The 19903-nt window shown below is 39.9% G+C and overlaps 1 protein-coding gene across 2 annotated transcripts in view; it reads left to right on the top strand.

Annotated features, from left to right (window-relative positions):
• scube1 (signal peptide, CUB domain, EGF-like 1) overlaps window positions 1–19903 on the top strand; it is a 282891-nt gene that overhangs the window by 146946 nt on the left and 116042 nt on the right. Inside the window, exon 7 of one of the 2 annotated variants that reach the window (XM_043709200.2) lies at window positions 4883–4972. The exons of the other annotated variant lie outside the window; for it this stretch is intronic. Within the exon in view, the coding sequence (XP_043565135.1) occupies window positions 4883–4972 (90 nt within the window). The remainder of the gene's footprint in view (window positions 1–4882; window positions 4973–19903) is intronic. 2 annotated transcript variants of the gene reach the window in all.

The following is a 19903-nucleotide window of genomic DNA, read 5'->3' as shown; positions in this document are numbered from 1 at the left end:
ATCTAGCTGAGGAGTTATCAGAGCCTCACCAGATTAATGACCATTCTCATTTATGAGAAAAGCCATTTAGGAATTTACCCATACAAATTTTGCATGGCAAGAAGGAATTTCATTGATCTGTTTCTGCAGACACAGCAAGAAATCTCTAAAGGTGAAGGGAAATATCTCCGTAAACCATGAACCTGAGTTGGATATGTGCTCAAAAGAGCATTTTATTCCAGAGAATTAACAGATCAATTATCTTTTTGCAATAGACTTACAAAGAAGTCTTTAATTTCAGACTTGGTCATTCTTGACCCCCAGGATGATGATTGCCTGCATGACCATCACCAATATTAATAGATATTTTAATATGGATGAGATTTCGTTTGTTGGGTTTTAATGTTATGACATCATGACTGAAGGCCCCTTTCCTACTGTCCAATGGAAATTATCAGGCCTCAGGGAAATTCAGTACCAAGTCTTTGCTTATAGTCTGGTAGTGACCAATAATTCTAAAGTGTAGTTTGTGAAATAAGAGCAGCAATTGTGAGCTACCACTAGTCAGTACGTGGAGCCCCTTCATTTTGGGTGGGGAAAGAAACATCCAAGACGAGAAATATTGCAGGTGATCCTATTTTAGGTATTGATCCTTAACACATTGGTATGACATTAATTTGCCTCTGTTTTAACTGAAGCATTGTCTTGTTTAAAATAAAGAAGGAATGAGATTTGGCTCTCAGCAGTGGAAGACTAGCTTTCACTGATTATCTTTCTACCAGCTGCACACAGACTTTTGTTCCCTCATCAGAGGAGATTTCCATTTACCAGGTAACTTTTCTGGCACCGTACCTATTGCAGGAGATCTGTGAGCAGGACAGGCCCTTTAACCTACAACATTGTTGATTTCTCACTGAGAGATTCTGAGACCAAACTCAGAAATACAAAATAGAAATTATAAATTACATTTAAATATTGGAGAGAAAATGACGTAAAATTTGGGAAATGGAGCTGCAATTGAAGAAATAGTCAGAAATTTTGAAAATGTTATTAAATCTTAAAACTTAATTTTCTTTTGATAATTGAAGACCCCTCTTTTGAAAATTTGTTCTTTTTGACCCAGAGGGACAGTGGTAGGTTCTGTAACCACATTTGATGAGGGAGCAATACATGTCTGACAGCAATCTTAGGATTTTCATGTATGACTGCATATAAATATATAAGTTTCTGTTAGATTTGACTTGCAATATCACTGATGCCTCACCACTATTACTGCAGTAAATGCAGTCCAATTATTGCCAACAGTAATTTTGAGTTTTTGCTGTCGAGAAAATACAAGTACTGTTGCATTAGAAAGCTCAACATTATAGTTTCAAAAAATTATTTTTTGCAAACCTAACCAATTATATTGCAAGATCATTTCTGAGAAAGCCATGTCAATTTAATACAGGTTTTGTTATTTTCCAAATAAACCAATTTAATTTTGTATTTGAATTGAGTAATTAATGAATGATATTTAACCCAAGTTAAAGAGGTTTTATAGCTTCAAGAACTATGGGACATTTGCAGCAATGTAATTTCTAACTTCTTAAAGAATGCATGAGAAAATATTTCTAAGCCATGTTTTATTTTGATGTTTAGTTGATTTGAAAGTAGCTGACTTAAGTGTATTGCCAAATATAACTAATAGCAGTGTGTTTCTGCAAATACAAGGCAGCTCAATTGCAATGCTGGATTATTGTGAAGAATAACAACTTTTAATTACAGGTCTGATTGGACTTGAAAATCTTGGAAAGTAAGCCAGAGGCAAAAACATCAAAACGTCTATATTGCCCTTAAATTTCTCAATTATAAATCAGCATTTCATAAATGGTCTGCCTATTACTTTTACCATTGGCTGAAGTTCTGTGGTGAGAATAATTTTACTGAGAGAGTTCACAGTGAAATGTAGTCTATCTTAAACCTCTGTAGTAACCTACTTTCCTCACCAACCACCTATTGATCTCTTGAATGGTTCCAGAATTTTTGCCTTCACTATCCCAATTGAAAAATTGTCTCAGGTCTTAATCAATGGGGGCCAAGAATTCATGTTGGGGTTGCCTATTCCTAAGTTATCTACAGGCACCAGATCTTGCACTCAATGTTTTCCAGATGCAGTTAGTAATATTATGTTATCCATGATTATTAGGTCATCAAAATTACAAACTACCAAAACAAAACCAAATCATTTGTGGCCAAAATGTTCACAGCATATTTTGCATATAAGACTCACAGTTAAACTGATTTTATTTTTAAAAATTGGATTAGCAAAGTTAAAAGGCAGCAGTGGAATAGCATTGGCATTGTATGTCATGTTGGTGGGGTTGAGGTTGGTGGGTGGAGGAAGAGGAACGGAGTCATGTGAAACAGGATTGTGGATTAGATCCACAAAACCTTTTGCAAGGTAAGATTGTTTTCTACTTTATGCTGAATTCTATTAACAGCATTTTACATGTCCTATTATGTCTAACATATTAACTTTATGTTACCAATGTCATGTTTTGATGTGCACTCTAAGACCATTTAAGGCTCTGATTTTACAGGTTTGACAGTTTTCACCAGTTTTTACCATTAGACCCTGGGCTCCTTTATAATAATCTTAGCTATACTGATAGTCTAAATCCTAAAATTTTTAATGTTAAATCTTGTGATGTGCTTTTTGGAACATGAACCATTGCATGCACTTCCTAACACGCAACATGCTTAACCTGTATGGACTGTGTTTCCATAACTATGGAGTGTTTCCCCTTTATGAATATTTCTCAGAATCAAAGCTATGCAATATGTTTACCAACATTTAGAACCCAACCAGGGCATATTCTATTAAGGGAAATGTTATGGTCATCAAACTAAATAGAGTTCCTAGAAGTTCAACAAAGGTAAGTTTTATTTCGTTATGTATATTTTATAAATGATATGTGTCATCTCTCTCACTTAGCTGCTTGTATCAAATTGGCCTAAGGACATCATTTGAGCTCTGCTGCACATCATAATGTGAATAAATTAGCCATATAATCATTTGGTGCCTTTTCTGATTACATTATTATGTATGTCTGCTGTATAAATATGTTTAGAATGTTACATTTCAAGTTAAGTTTATGTTTCATGGAGAAAAAAAGATGTTGTATTTTAATCAGATGTTGGTAAAATACAACATATTTTGTGTGTTGATTTGTCCTAGTCCATTTTGTTCTTCACAAAAGCTTGACACTTTTTGTGTGTTCTAAAATAACACTTAAGTCAGCTAAGGTCAATGGTCTTGAAGATTCCTGTTTCTTAATCATATGATCCATGTTACTTTTAACTGCCTGTGCCAACTTCTCTATATTTAGTACTTCCTTTAGGCAAACCTTTATCTCTTCTGCTTTCTGGTGATGGTTCCTGATTGCCTGTCTTGTCTGAGCATTGTTGATTTTGATATATAAGTGACTCTTTTAAACAAAAACAACATTCTTTTACTTTAAAGAAAAGAAACACAAAATAAAGCCTCTATTGCAGCCTGATCCCATGGAGAAACTGGTTTCTTTCTATATTGAACAAAAAAATCTCAATCTTGTTAAACCTTGTGGTGGTGCCACTGAAACACTTTTCCGAACTCATCTAATTCATTAATGCTTGCCATCTGAAAGTGATGTGCAATTGTGATGTCACTGAAAGATGGCAAATGCTCTGCAAAGTCACCCTTAAAACTGCAGCCTTCTGATTTTTAATATAAAAAACTAGCCTATTTATTATTTGCCTTCCTTCTGTTCTGTTTGCATTTGCTGCATGTGTAAGCACTAGAACCTTTTGTTATAATTTCTTATCATCCTCTGATTTATTGCATAATCATTCATACAATCCTACCTAAGCTGTCTGTTCCTCCCACTGATTGTCTCGGAGGAACCCTGTTTTAACTTCTTCACCCCTTCCTCTTATTCCTTTGACTTATTCTGTTTCATTTCGCTAATGTAATTAACAACTCTAATACAGTTCTCATTAATACTCTAATTTGCATCTGTTTCTTTCCCAGTCTGTCCGCTCAATGCCTACCCCTTCTCTCTGTCTCTCTGTCTCTCCCTCTCTCTCTCTCTCTCTCTGTGTCCCCCTCTCTACGACTCTTGCACATGAACAAAACACTAACCGTAATGGCTGTGTTGCTAACATTTTCATGTACTGACTCCTATTGACTGCACGTCAATTCTTGCCGAGGCCAATCCTTGGAACATTGTTTCTAGTCCTGACTGTTTAGCCAGTTGTGATGTGTTCCATAGACAAGCAGGCAACCAGCACTGCCCCTGATTAATGTTTTCCTGTTTGCATGCAGACTGGAACCCTCCCTGCCACCTCCATCCAACATACACACTTTTTCTGCTTTGTGTTAATGTGGAAGATTATTGTCTTCCCATTATCCATCCATCACCGAGTCCTTGCGGTCTGTCTCTTTCCCTGTAAGACTCTCTTGATGACCAACATTAGTCTTCAAAAATCATGAACTCTTTTATCTCCATTTTTTTTTCATGACATTCTTGCATTGGAATTGCTAATGTTAACTTCTTCCCATTCATTTCCTATTTTCTATGTTGCCATTTCAAATCTTGTTATAATGCTTAGTTTCTGTGCAATTCTTTGGAAAAGAATCTTGTAGTTTTCTTTTGCAGTAGTTTTAAGATTCTACCTTTTTCCTTCCTTTTCATTTTAGATTTTCATCAGACTCCAAGCAGGATTAACACTCTAACAAGGATTTAGTGCTTCATGGCTTACTTCTTTATTTTTGTTTTGTTTTGTTTGGTTAGTCAATGCCAAGCAGCTGTCATAGGCGGCAGAAAGATTGGGCTTCTGGTTAATCGACTGCTCCATGTTTGTCCCCTTACTTGTGTTTTAGAGAAGGATGAGGCTGCAATTGAGAGCTCTGAGTACAATGCCACGTCAGTAGCTGATGTGGACAAGCGGGTGAAACGGCGGCTGCACATGGGTAAACCTTTTCTTCCACTTCCTTTGTTGTGCTAACGCTTGTGTCTGTTTTTTTTATATATATATTTCATCTTTTGTGGTGAGGTCACAAATTAAAAGGTTTCTCATCTCCACCCTATTTAACAAATCGGACTTATTTATTTTCCTGTTTCCTGTTATACCTCCCCCTCCACCAAAAAGATGCTAATTGCTGGGCTTTTAAGCAACTCAATCTAATAACTGTTATTTCCCCTCCAAATCCACCCAAACATGAAATGGAAAATTACATGGAAGATGAGTGGGTAACTGGAAAGTTTTGAACATTCAGTCTATATTATGGAAGCCAAGATAATTGTTATAAATTTTATTTTGTGCATTTTTATTGAGATGAAAAATTAGTCTAATTTGTGACCTTTTCTAAAATCACAATTTCACATGTCTGTTGTGCTTGAAACATTCAGTCATATTAGATTGATCCTTGAGGCTTATTGATACATCTGCTTGACTGACAGAAGGACATCAATCTTACGAGTCAAGTAGATGATGGCTGCAGTATTCGTATTGTGATGATTTTTAAACCAAACATCTTTTCCCAAAATTTGAAACATAAAACCACAAGGTTAATCATGCAGCACTATATTGTGATGTCAAGCAATGAATCAGCAGTTGGTCCACCAAAACTTTTTCCATTGCAAATTTTATTAAGTCCTTGTCAATCAAGTAGTTTCTTTTCATTTTGCATTTGCAACACTTACTTTCCAAACCTAGGGTTTGATATTTGGATTTTTTTTCGTCTTCCAGTCTTCATAAGCCACAACAAATAAAGGCTTTGCATGAAACTATATTCTCCTGGGGCTCTGCTGCTAGCATGGATGCATCATCGTTGTCACCATGTGAAATCAAAGCAGTAATCACAAATTAACTTTCAGCTTTCACTATTATTACAATGAAATAAAAACAACTCTGATATCACTTCCAAGTATCGACATTATGCTTTGGTAATTGTGTTGATTATGTGAAAAACAATAGTTCTGATAATCTGGATGCATTGGCTTCAGCTAAGAACTGTTCTAGCAGCTTTTGTCCATTTAAGCTCTAAAGTGTTACTTGAAATTGAGACTTGTGTGGGCAGTGTGAAAGGGAAAGCCATTGCTCCCTGAACTGCGCTGCCAGATGACAAGATGTATCGTGGATTTTTACAGTGACCCTCTAATTTTATTATCTCCAGCCCCAGGATTTTGAGAGCAGAATTAGTTAAACTTTCTACCATTTCACCATTCTGGTCATTGGTGAAGTTCTATGCTTGGCTACTTGTGTCATAGATATTAGCAAGGATTTCCTTTTGATCCTGGTGTGCGTTGCTTGCAAGTAGTAAAAAATATTTTATTGAATTAGTTCCAGATCTCAGACATCTCTTCAAATGTTTCTTCATGTACTCTCCCTGCAGTTAGACTTCCCCAGTGTTTTGTCTTGTTCACTGCCTTCCTAACCTGAGCAACGCTGTATAGGGTAAAGACAAAGTGGCAGGTTTTACATTTTGCTGTTCTCTGTGGAATTGAAATCATAAGGGGTTTCTTGTTATGCCGAACTGTGGTGAAAACCAAATATAGCTGAATCATAAGCGACTTGACCAGCTGTGCCTTTCCAGCTCCACTTTTTAGTTATTCTTGGTTCGATCTTCACTATCAATCTTCAAGTTAGTGTGGTTTTCTCTCCAGGAGTAATACTTAGGTTATGCAGACTTATTGGGCAGAATCTTCCCAGCCTCTGAACTGTGTGAGCCTTGATGAGAATGTTAGGAAAATCTTACCTAGCAGGTTGAAATCTGCAGATCCTGTTCATGCACACACCCTAGATATCATGACGTATGGGCATTTCAACACGAGCCTTTGATAAAGCTGCACAGGATGTCATTTCTCACATTTTACAATCATTTTGCACCGTGCCTAAGGACTGAAGGAGGCAGAAGATCAACATTTCAAATTCAAATTAATTCCACATGAAATATTTAGTAAGCCTTCTGTTTGAAATCTTTGTGCTTGGTGTTGTGATATTAAATGATGTGCATATGAATTTTGGTTTTTGGGCAAATGCTGTTTGTTGTAGAGTGGAAGCGTTAAGATGTAGGTTTGTTAATGTAGCATGGCATTGGTGCTCAAACTCTAGGAGGTGTGGGGAAGTCAGTGTTCCTCTTTATCTGTGTGAACCATGTCAGAAAGATTATATGATCATGATTTGAGTCTTTCTGCAATGGCCAACATGCACCTGTGGATCCGTTGGAAAGAATATCCAGTACAACAAGAGAACTATTTTTTTTCTTTCTGAACTTTGTTCTTGGAGTTGACAGCTCTGGCAAGCTTTTGTGTATTGCTCTAGCAGTAATATTGAGAGGATTATGGCAGGATTTCTCCTGGAACTGAAGGAAGGAGTTCATCTGATGATTCTCTCAAAATTTGACCCAGCCATGGAGGATAACTCATACATGCTGTTGAGCCTGTAACTTTTCTCTCAAGTTTGTCTTCATTGAGGTTTCAGAGGAATTGATTACTCTGAGTAATATTGCTGATTTGCTGTATGTATTGCAAACTGCATGCCAGTAGTAGACAGAGTCTAGAAACTAGCACTGATTTACATTAATGGTGATAAAATTCATTGGGCTGTCACATTTGTACTCACTGAATATCCCATCATATACCTCTTGTAGCTGCTGAGCCTTTAAGAGGTCAGGATGTGTGTCTCATGTCATACCTAGCCTCTTCCTTACCTTTGTAACCATCATGTTGATGCAGCTAGTTCAGTTTCACTTGTGATCAATGAATCCCAAAATACTTAAGGGACATGCTATTACAACATATTAATTTATTTACAATTCTCTTTTCTTTCTGGGAATAGCATTTATTTTGTGACAAGCTGCATAGATTTATTTCTGCGCCTTTCCCTTTCAACAAACTTGAGCTGACCATGGCCTTTGAAGGAATTTTATTTCATTTCTGCTTGGCTACTGTAATTCTTGTGCCAACTAGTTTGAGAAGAAATTTGTCATTATCTGTCATAAAAAAAATTGCTGTTTTTATTATTCTATGAAGAAACTGAGATCTAACAGAGGAATGGGAGGACTATCTGCCCCGAAATGTCTGCGGTCTCAACTTTAAACCTGTACATTGTGTAGGTTTCAAGAACTTGCCCTCAACCTTGCATTTTCTTGAGATCTCAGAATGAACCAATATGGTTCACCTCAAATATTGTTGCATTGTTACTTAATGTACAATTCAATTTTTGTTCTGGTTTACGTTGTTAACAAAGTAGACACATATCCTCCTATTGACTAATATTAACATTGTTCTTTGAGCTGTTTACAATTTAACATGATTTGTGTCATCTTTACTGCTTTGTTTCCAGAGCTGCATTTTGGCTCCTCCTTGTTCGTGGAAGCAATTTGAAAAATTGTTGATTTTTCTTTCACTTTGCTGACAAATATTTTACGTTCCAGGTAGTTTCTGGATTTTCCCTGGTGCAGAAGTCACAATCGTGGAGTTAATCTTTTAATGCCTGTTTATTTTGTTGCTTAATTACTAACGTGTCAGAATAACTGTCACCTGATTTCCCATGTCTTTTAACAATTAACAACATTAGTTCCACAGGTTGCAGCTTTTGCATAAGATTTACTTTATTTTATATTTTAGAACATCTTTCAAATACAATATTGGATAATCTCTTTGGAGGATACATTTGGACTTCGGGTATTAACATTTGGCTGTGATAGCTGCCTTCGTTATAAAATCTATTGCCCATTTGAGTTCAACCATGTGAAAATGGATTGTTTTGTTGAGCTTATCCTGATCTTAAATCCTTAGTTGGTCCTATGTGGCATCACCATCTTGTACAAGACTCTGACTAATTTCTTTTACTTTTCCTTTAATGTAATGTCACTGCTTTAAACATCCTGAATGAGTGGAGAGCAGTTTCACCTAAGTGCTGATTTCACCTGGATGTCCAAGGGAATTTGGTGAGGTGGAAGTAAGAGATGCTGCTTGATTTTTTTTTAATCAAGTCAATAAACTGGGTTAAATTAGGTGGACAAGCTTTGGGGAGTCAGGAGTGAGTTAGTCATTGCCTTGCATTGGTGTGTTGTGAATGTTTCTTGCCACTTATCAGCCCAAGCCTGGATGCAGTCCAGATTTAAAATTTATAACAAAGTTTAAATGTTAACTGAAGTTATTAACTAGATGAAAACTATGAAAGATTGGTGTTTCAAACCTTGAAGTCGTGTTGAGCCAAATCTTTGGATCAGCAGTGGCACTATGCACTTGCTGACCGCGGTGTGGGGGTCAATGCAGCCTGCCCCCATCTGCATGGATGCTGTATTCAGTTACATTTCTATGGGTCCCAAGGCTCTCAGTGGGTTACGCCAAAGCAGATTCACTATCTTCCCCATCATAGTGCTGGTTTTTTTCTTTGTAGGGAAGAAGTAGGGGAGGTGACGGAATAGGAGTGGGTAATCCAGTTGAAGAGTACTGAGAGGGAGGTGGGTAGTCGATTCTAAGGCTTGCAAAGTTAGCTCGGGTGTAGGGTAGTGAAGGTTTGATGCTAGTTGAGGGTGCAGGGGGCTGGGTCATCAGGTTGGGGGCTGTGGGTGGTGAAGTTCAGAGTGTGGCTGTTTGGGCCAGGGCTTCAGGGATGCGAGTTGTTCGCTTAGAATGCAGTTCAGCGTGTGGGCTGTCAGGTTGAGGATAATGGGAGTGTGGGTGGTAGACAGTTCAAGGTGTGTTTGGCGTAAGATACTTTGTGTGGGTACTCTGAGTGCTTTGGGTGTCGTGGTGATGAATAGTCATTTGGATGAGGGGTTGTTTGGGGTAGATATATAGGTTTGGGGGCACAGTTGGGGTGGTGGATTGTGTTGCTCTGTTAATCACTGAGTTAAAAATGTAATATTTTGCCAGTAAGTAGCACATATCTAGCCAAGTCAGCAACACTGAGATCAATGTGAGGCAGATTCATAGTGGTGTTTCAGCAACAGAAATCAGCTCATCAGAATTTGAAACGTCTGGACAGTTGTAGTGCATGCACATGTTCTAGGATTTCCTTAGGGTTCCAGCATTCACCAATGGAGTATGTTTACTGTGTTTTCACATATTCAGAAGTTCTGGTTTATATGCAGTAAGGCCAGGAAAACATCCAGGCATAGACTGATAGGTGGCAAGTAACATTCAAACCATATCAATGCCAGGCAATGACTAACTCAATCCTGAATCCCCAAAGCTTGTTCACTATTTACAAGGCACAAGTTTGGAGTGTGATGAAATACACCCCTTTGCCTGGATGGGTGCACCTCCAACAACATTCAAGAAGCTTAATACCATCCAAGACAAACCAGTCTGCTTGTTTGGTACCCCACCTTGTAACATTGTAGATTTAACATTCACCTCATCCACTAACTGATGTAGACTGGCAGCAGTGTATACCGTCTACAAGATACACTGCAGAAATTCATCAAAGATCCTTCAAGTGACAGCTTCCAAAATCACAACCTCGACCACCTAAAAGACAAAGGTAGGAGACACATGGGAATGCTCCCATTTGCAAATTTCCCTCCAAACCACTCCCCATCCTGGTAATTCATTGTCAAGTAAATGCCCTAGAACTTGCTTCCTAACAACATTGCAGGTGTACCTTCTCATCAAGGACCATAGTGGTTCAAGAAGTCAGTTTACCACTGGCAATGAAGGACCAGCATATATGCTGCCAGAGACTGCAATACCATTCTGATGAATTAATAAGAAAGGCATAAAATACAAAATTGATTGCAGAGCAGATGATTTGTAACTGTAGGATGAGAGTTCTACTGGATATCTGATAGATCTGCAGTATGTACCTGCAGCTCAAGGAAATTAAATTTCATTAAGTTTGAGAGCTTTGAAAGTATCAGAGAAAGTAGGCTTATTGGAAATTTTGTTCTGATGCATAGATGCTATTTAGGTTAAGTAGATTAAATATATTTTATAGTCAGGGTCAAGAGATCACGGATATGACTAAAGAAGATATGGAGATTAAGGGAGTAGCTTTGGGGGTGGCTCAGTAAGAGATTGCTGCAGCCTAAATGGGAGAGAGCAAGAACTGCAAGAAAACTGAGCAAACTGACCACAGCATATACTATAGAGAGCCCATCAAAGAGTGAAAAGGGATGTTGCAGTGGTTGGGGACAGTATGAAACATGGGTAAACTCTCTCTCTGAAACACAGTTCTGTTTCCTGCCCTGTCCCAATGTTAAGGACACTTTCTTTGGACTTGGAGAGGGACTTGAAATGAAAAAGGAAAAATTTGATTATTGTGATACGTGCAGGTGCCAGCAATATGGATAGAATGAAGAATGAGGTTGTGATGAGGGAGGAGGAGGAGCAGCCAGAGACTGAACGATGTAGCAGAATTGTCTGAAACATGAAGGAATTGGCGTCAGGACACTAACATCATTGAATGATCTGTGTGGCTTCAATTTATGAAGCACTGACTATTATTGAGGAAAGAGGGAGCTATTCCATTGGGGTAGGCTGTACATGAAACTTGTTGTAAAGAATATCTTGTCGAATGAAATAACTAGGGATATAAATAGGGCTTTAAATAGTCGGAGCAGGTGGGGAGAGTGATGGTGGTAGGTCAGCTGAGAGGACATTTTGAAAGTTAAAAGGAAACAAGACATTCATATAGGATAGCTGTATAACCAGAATGTGAACGCGAATGAACAACTTTGAAGGGCATCAGTAAATAAGGCCATGTATTATGAGCAGACCTTTGGTGAAGTTTGCCAAATCATTACGGTTTCAGACAGGATACTCCATCTGTGAGGTCCTGGATAAGAAGACATGAATTGGGTCCCCTTGATTCACCAGTCCCCACAATTGGTTGAAACCAGATGAATTTGAAAAGAATTCCTTCCTTTGTAGAGGTCTTTCTCAGATCAAATGAATTTTGGTTTGAACAAAGCCTATTTAACTAGGCTTTCTTGAATTAACAAAGTAAGTTATTAATAACTACATGTGAGAAGAAAACTAATATAACACATTTGCACACAGATTGGAAATAAACATTCATCCTTTTGGACTTGTCTGTTAAAAAACAAACTTATTCCAATCATTTTTCATGAAGAGTGAATAAGACGGTTTGGCAGCCTGACTGGATTACTCAGGTAGCATTGACATTGGCAGCAGAACCATTAGTTTTTGAGATTATTAATTTGCAGGCTGATTGAAGGTAGTTTGTCCTGATTTGTTTTTTAATTGGTTTGCAGCTCTCTGAGCGAGCGGTTTTTAATTTACCTGCAATGCAGGGGTGCTTGCTTGCTGTTCTTGAGCTGTGAACTCTTCAACACATTAGGCACAGTCTACTTCACAGCAGCCTAATAGCAATACGGAATAGTTTTGAATTTTTACTTTTTTTTTGTGTATTCCTGGATGGGGTAACTACAAAATGGAGTTGGTTTCCTGCAGAGTCTGGGGTTGGGGGTGGGAAAAGGTCAAGCTTGGTCAGCCCCTACATTATCTCAAGTTACTCCGTTTGACTTTTCTTTGACATTTCTGTTCCGTAAAATCTCAGTTTTACTTTGAACACACCTTCATAAATGACGAGTGCTTCTACAAAATAAAGTTTAAAATCACACAACACCAGGTTGAGAATCTCCACAATCCACCTGATGAAGGAGCAGCACTTCAAAAGCTAGTGCTTCCAAATAAGCCAGTTGGACCATAACCTGGTGTAATGTGATTTTTAACTTTGTACACCCCAGTCCAACACCGGCATCTCCAAATCATGTCTAAAAAATAAAACATGTTTCAATTTTTGCAGGACACAATTTGCACCTCTTGGGTTTTTTTTGTTGTTACAGAGCCTGCAAGATTTTATGATGTCTTGCAGTTTCCCTTCCAATTGTAATAACCTCTCTAATGCTGTTTTTGCATTCCTGCGCTTAAGAAACTTGATCACTGGAATGGGTCGAAGAATGTAGTGCTGGAAAAGTGCAGCAGGTCAGGCAGCATCCGAGGAGCAGGCGAGTCGCTGTTTCGGGCGTAGACCCTTCATCAGGAAATCCCAATGAAGGGCTTATGCCCGAAATGTCAACTTTCCTGCTCCTCGGATACTGCCAGAATTGCTGCGCTCTTCCAGCGCCATACTTTTCAACTCTGACTCTCCAGCATCTGCAATCCTCACTTTCTCCTCCTTGATCATTGGAATGTTTCCCGAGCCAGGATTTTTCTTTATCTTTCAGTATTACTCTGTTCTGTTTACGGATCTCTGCTTTTTCTAAGATAAGTTCTTCATTCGATTGCACTGAGTATAATGGGGATTCCTCAGCAGTACTGACTACATTGGAGTCTCATTTAGGTCTGCTTCTGCATTTCTATACATACATCTTTCAACTGGCTTGTAAAGAAGTCTACAGGTACACTTGGTTTCTTTTGTTGAATTTGACCCATTTCAGAATCTCATTGCTCCCTCAGCTTGAAACCATAATGAAAGGCTTTTCAGACTTTTTCAAATTTATCTGATGCCTTACTAATGTTATCTTGCAATAATATAATCTGTTCCTATGGATTAACCTGTTGACCAGTTCAGCTTCTGACTTACTGTCCAATCCCTAGAGGAGTTTTATACCACAAGAACCCTTTCCTCCAAAGCACTCAGTCTTCAGGCAATCTTCATTTAGAATCCAGAGCTGTTTAGATAATTTACTTGCTGTTTTAAATTTTCCTTCCCGTATTAGAAGCTATCCTGCATTTCTCAGTCTCGTACTGACGTTCCTTGCAGTCACTATCTTTCCTCACAGAGTCTCTGCCATTCAGTATTTACTTCTTAGAGTGCAAAGTCATTGAAAACAGCTTTGCTTTAAGTTTTTCCATAAGCTTGTCATTCGATTACCCCGGAACCTCAACCCCAGTCACTCAGTTCGGGTTTGATTTTCATTTCAGCACCCACCTGGGGTGCAGACCACATGGGTTTTTATTCTAAGCTGCTGTTGCTCAAAAAACTAGTTTTCTCACTGCTGCTAGTGCACTATGAACATTGATTTTTACACCTTTTTAAGAGTTGCTCCCCAGATCCATGCTTTTTGCTTGGGTCTTCCAATCGAACTTGCAATTGCTAGATTGGCATGCTCTTCACAGACCACCTTGCTTCTGTGATGAAGTCTTGAATGACTTTTGAAAGTTGATTTTTCATTTTTGTTGTCTCCACTTGCTCTATGGAGCATCTTTGGACTCTTCAACTATCTTTCCTGAGTTCTGCAGTTTTGGGATATTTCCAGGTTGGTCTACTAATTCTCTTCAATTTACAGTATTTGGGGTTTGTGTTGTTTACTCCAGCTTTGGAGAAGCTATTGAGTCATTATCATGTTCAAACATTAACTGCTTTATTACTTTTCAGAATCTTTTTACAGCTTGACGTAATATTTTTGCAGAAGCCATACTTTCTTCAAATCTCTCTGTCATGAATTCTATTATATCATCATAATTTACATTCCTAGACATTAACCCTTGTAGCTCTAACATTACATTCCCAATACTGCCTTTGACACTGCACATTGCTGTGTTGCATATACAAATTGAAAAAAATTGAAAGGGGTTTTACGGAATTTATTCTTGCTTCAGCACATGTTCTAATTTGACAATTAACGGAGGCTGGCATATACTTTATAAATGAGAATATTATCTCTCGTTCTTTACACATATGCAATTAAATTGTAAAGCCTTTAATCCCATGTTACATAGAATCCCAACAGTGTGGAAACAGGCCATTTTGGCCCAACAAGTCCACACCGATCCTCCAAAGAGTATCCCACCCAGACCCATTCCCCTACCCTATTACTCTATATTTACCCCTGACAAATGCACCTAACCTACACATTACGAGCAATTTAGCATGGCCAATTCACCTAACATGCACATCTTTGGATTGTGGGAGGAAACCGGAGCACCCGGAGGAAACCCATGCAGACACGGGAAAAATGTGCAAACTCCACACAGACAGTCACCCGAGGCAGGAATTGAACCGGGTTCCTGGCAGCAGTGCTAACCACTGAGTCACCATGCCGTCCATAGTGGTAAAAACAATGACTGCAGATGCTGGAAACCAGATTCTGGATCAGTGGTGCTGGAAGAGCACAGCAATTCAGGCAGCATCCGAGGAGCTTCGAAATCGACGTTTCGGGCAAAAGCCCTTCGTCAGGAATAAAGGCAGAGAGCCTGAATCGTGGAGAGATAAGCTAGAGGAGGGTGGCCCCACCCCCACCCTCCTCTAGCTTATCTCTCCACGCTTCAGGCTCTCTGCCTTTATTCCTGATGAAGGACTTTTGCCCGAAACGTCGATTTCGAAGCTCCTCGGATGCTGCCTGAATTGCTGTGCTCTTCCAGCATCACTGATCCAGAATGCCGTCCATAGTGTAAGGAGGAATGGAGGAAGAGAGAAGAAACTTAACTTGATCACAAAAAGAATCTCTTCAGTGAAATCCTTCAGATTAAAATCTTTTTAGAACACCATCAACTGGAATATGCTTCTGTTAAATTGAAAATTATTAGTTAGCCCTTTTGATACAACCAACTATTTTATGTGGACTAATATCCACTTCGAAAGAGAAAGAGAATTTTATATATTAGAAAGAGAATTTTTTCAGAACTCTCTCCACACTTTATGCAACTATAGATATATAGATATTTAAAACTGCACACCTTGAAGGATGTTAACGCCAAGATTATGGATTTTTCATATAGAAAAAGGGGAGCAATTTTACCATGCACACTGTTGAACTTCTGGGCCTTACATTCCCCACAGCAGTACTTAATTTTCAATCAGACTTCCCTGGCACCACAGTAGCACAGCTGTTGAGTGAGACACACAGAAAGCTGGAAGGAATAGCAATAGTGATAGGATATTTAATTGTTAGGGGAATAGACGGGCATTTCTGTGGCTGCAAATGCGAACCAAGATGGTGTGTTGCGATCCTAGTGCCAGGACCCAGGGTATCACTGGCTGCAGAGCAACTTGAGAGGAGAGGCCTAACACCAAGTAGTCACAGCCTACATTCATACCAAGGACATTGGCAGAAAGAGAAGTGTGGGCGTGCAGTCAGAATTAGGGAATTCAATAAGGGAAAATGTCAGCTGGGCTTTCAAAAGTAGTAATTTCTGGATTACAGCCAGTACCATGCACAGGTGAATGTAGGAAGGGGAGAGGAGAGAAGACAACTGCATAGATGTAGCATTGATGCAAGAAAGGGCTTTGGATTCCTGGGACATTGCGACCAACTGCACAGGATGGAAAGGCTGCATTTAAGCAGAGCTGGGAGCGGTTTCCTTTATAACTATTAGCTAGTGCTACGGAGAGGGTTCAGAATAAACTAGCAAGGCTGTGGGAACTGTGAGGTAATATTAGAGAGCTCTCTTCCCTTCTTTCCTTTGATATAGGTATCACTGATTACCCTTGAATGCTGAGGCATTTTGATAGACGGTTAAAAGATGTCTTGGCTCTACAATCACATGTAGGCCGGATCAGGCAAGGATGGCAGCTTTGCTTTCCTAAAGGATATGTTTTCCCCACCCCCATCTACATACCTCTTCCCCGTCCCCCAATCCTGGTCTTCCTGACCCTGCCAAATGGCGTGTTAAGTAACTTGCCAGGCAGTAGCGAGTTGCTAATTAAGGAGGATAATTACTTGTGAAATAGCTTTTTTTTAGCCTAATAGCCTCACTTAATATTCAGATTTATATCTTGCCAAATTCACCAATCAAACTGCAGAAAAATTAACACGGATATCAGCTTATTGTTAGCTCGGAGAAACCTCCAGGTTGGACAATGGACAGCAACATCTCTCAGCACTCTCTGGTCACCAGCAACATGTACACAGGCCATCAGATATGTTACAACCTCGAAGAACCTTCATCCATGCACTTAAAGGGCACTTCTGCACTTCAGTACTGCACCAATGCCCATCCCTGTAAGACTGCAGCAAGGATACTGTGTTCTCTGAGCAGGTTACATCTCTGGGCTCTTCGCTTGCTGTCATGCACTTGGACCCTACCTGGATGCTCACAGCATTTCTGTCCTATATTGTCACACCTTATTTACACTTTGTCTCCTCAACCTAGACACATTGTACTCCTGGCTTGCTTTGCTGATTAGTACGGACATAAAGGTAAGAAGCTTTTCATGGTTGGCTGTTGACAAGGGAGATGATCTTCACAGAGGTGGTCCCCAAACAGTAAGTTCAGGTCAGCCACTGATACCAATCCAGGAGCTTGGATAGGGTCGGTTAGTCACTCAGAGTAGTCAGAGTCAAGATGTTCCTTACATAAGGGGTGAGGAGCTGAATGTCAGACAGCCTGTCTTGATTCTTTATCTGTCCTATTGGGCACTGCTTTCTTCCTGGAATGGCAGACAGCGATGTATCAAGGGCGATGAAATTGCATGGCACGGATGTAACTTTGCAGGTGGGATGTGACCCGAGTGAGTGGGTAGGCACTGCAGAGGGCATGCGGTGTCAGGGTTTGGGGTGGGTGACAACGAGTGAGGGAAGATGTTGCAGGTAGCAGTGAGGGTGGCAGAGACTGAGCCTCAGTGGGAGGTTGGTCAGGCAGCAGAGGTAGAGTGAGAGATGGCAGAGAAGATAGTGGCACATTGTGGAGGAGATCATTGAGCATGGCCGTGCATGCCTCTAGATGACTGAGACCACTGTAACCTGAGTGGCAACCTTGGACCAGGATGGCATGATCTTGAGGGAGTAGGAAGTCCTGCCTTTGCACCACCCATTGTGTAGGAACTTCGGGTACCTGCACACACTGTGGAGTGTCACTTTCCCCTGTCTGCCATGTCTGGAACCAATGGTAGGGATGATGCAGAGCACCTCTCGACTGAAGCCGCTTGTCTGGGAGCACAACAAGTATGAGGGATGTGGGAGAATTCTGGGATAGTTGCTAAGTAATGAGTTATTTTGGAAGCAGCATGTTGGCAATCCTTCAAAATAAAACTCGACACAACTGGCACTTGGCCAAAGAAAAAATGCAAGCTTCAGCCCAGAGGAACAATCTTACATGGAGACTAGGAGGAGCAGAACTTCAAGGGTAGTCTTGTAACGGGGAACTCTGATTATCTTAAGATAGACCTTAATAATAGGAATTGCAAAGCGAAGCAAGAGCTTCCAGAGTGTTCAGGAGGGTTTTCAAAAATGTTTCCAACTTGAGGAAGAAAGCATACCAGTCTTGCTTCTTGGGAATGAGGGATGTACTGAGTGGATGAAGTCAGCAGGAGAATGTTGAGAGCAGTGGTTTCCAACCAGTATGTATGTGTGTATCACAATAAGTTGAAAAGCATGCCATAAAATCTTCGGGAAGCAAGCAACACCGATTTACTTGAACATCAATGTCAAATCCATGTTTCCAATCTCCTTCAGAGCCTCGCTGTCAATTAATGAAAACCACATCTACTGCCCCCAGGTGCCCCTGTCAACTACAAACCTCCAGAGATGCACGTGCATGTGTGCCATGGAATTGCCACAACCAGCAACTTCAATGGGTTAACAATGATTGAGCCTGATAAATTGGAATCGAGGCTGGCAGGAAATATAGTATTTGAGCAAAGCTATTTTCATAGAAAAGTTTATTCAGGCACAGTCAGGTTATAATGCTGTCAAGGGGAAAGTTAAGGCGGAAGTGCTATTTAAAATGAAGGAAAAAGGAGTGCTTATTACAGATAAGCAAAGGGAGAGTGTGAATAGAAACTGGGAGCAAGCATGAAAGGGAATCTTAAAGTCGTCCTTCGGCATATAAAAGCTGAAGTGATTAAAAGAGAATTTGTGCATGGACATTTAGACATAGCTAAGGTAGTAAATGAATAATTTGCATGTGTATTTATCAAGGAAGAAGGTCCTATTTGTTTCATAGTGATAAAGCTAGTTCGGATAATTGAAGGATTCAAAATTGATGAAGTATTACATAAGTTGTCCAAATGTGAAGTTAATAAAACAGAAGGACTACATAAGATGCACTCATTGGTGCTGAGGAAAGTGAGGGTGGGAATATTGAAAGCATTTTCTATGATTTTCCAGTTTCCCCTTTGAGGTTGACTGAAGAATTGCAGGATGTTACATACTGGTTCTCCAAGAAAGAGTGTAAAGATAAGCTCAGCAACTACAGGCCAGTTAGTGGGAAAGCTTCAAGAAACAAAACAACATTTGCACTTGGGAAAATGTGGATTAATTAAGGAACGCCAGCATAGATTTGTTAAGGGCAAATCATATTTAATTAATTTAGTTGAGTTTTATTTTTGAAGAGATAGCAGAGACGGTGATGTGGTGTATATAGGGTACTAAAAGGCATGTGATACAGTGCCAAAATCCTTGCTCCTGGAATAAAGGGAACAGGAGTGACATGGATTGTTGTTATTGAGTGACAGGAAGTAGTAGTCTTAATGGATTTCCTATGGACTGAGGGGGAAGTTTGCAGTGGGTTTCCCTGGTGCTCTACCTGAATGTTGTGCACACTGAGACCTCAGGGAACAGGGAACAGGGCAGAAAACCTGTTAGTGGGCGGCACGGTGGCACAGTGGTTAGCACTGCTGCCTCACAGCGTCAGAGACCCGGGTTCAATTCCCGCCTCAGGCGACTGACTGTGTGGAGTTTGCACGTTCTCCCCGTGTCTGCGTGGGTTTCCTCCGGGTGCTCCGGTTTCCTCCCACAGTCACAAAGATGTGCAGGGTCAGGTGAATTGGCCATGCTAAATTGCCCGTAGTGTTAGGTAAGGGGTAAATGTAGGGGTATGGGTGGGTTTCGCTTCGGCGGGTCGGTGTGGACTTGTTGGGCCGAAGGGCCTGTTTCCACACTGTAATCTAATCTAATCTAATCTAATCTAATCTAAATGTTATGAATTCTGGAAGTGTTGTGAACTTGAAGATTGTGTAAATCAATTAAAGTGGAGGA

The sequence above is a fragment of the Chiloscyllium plagiosum genome, unplaced genomic scaffold (genome assembly GCF_037043375.1).
Source record: "Chiloscyllium plagiosum isolate Xiang-an unplaced genomic scaffold, Cpla_swu_hap1 HiC_scaffold_19, whole genome shotgun sequence".
Taxonomy (NCBI): Eukaryota; Metazoa; Chordata; class Chondrichthyes; order Orectolobiformes; family Hemiscylliidae; genus Chiloscyllium; species Chiloscyllium plagiosum.
Note: the sequence above shows the minus strand (reverse complement) of the source record. Positions and strands in the feature narration are given on the sequence as shown.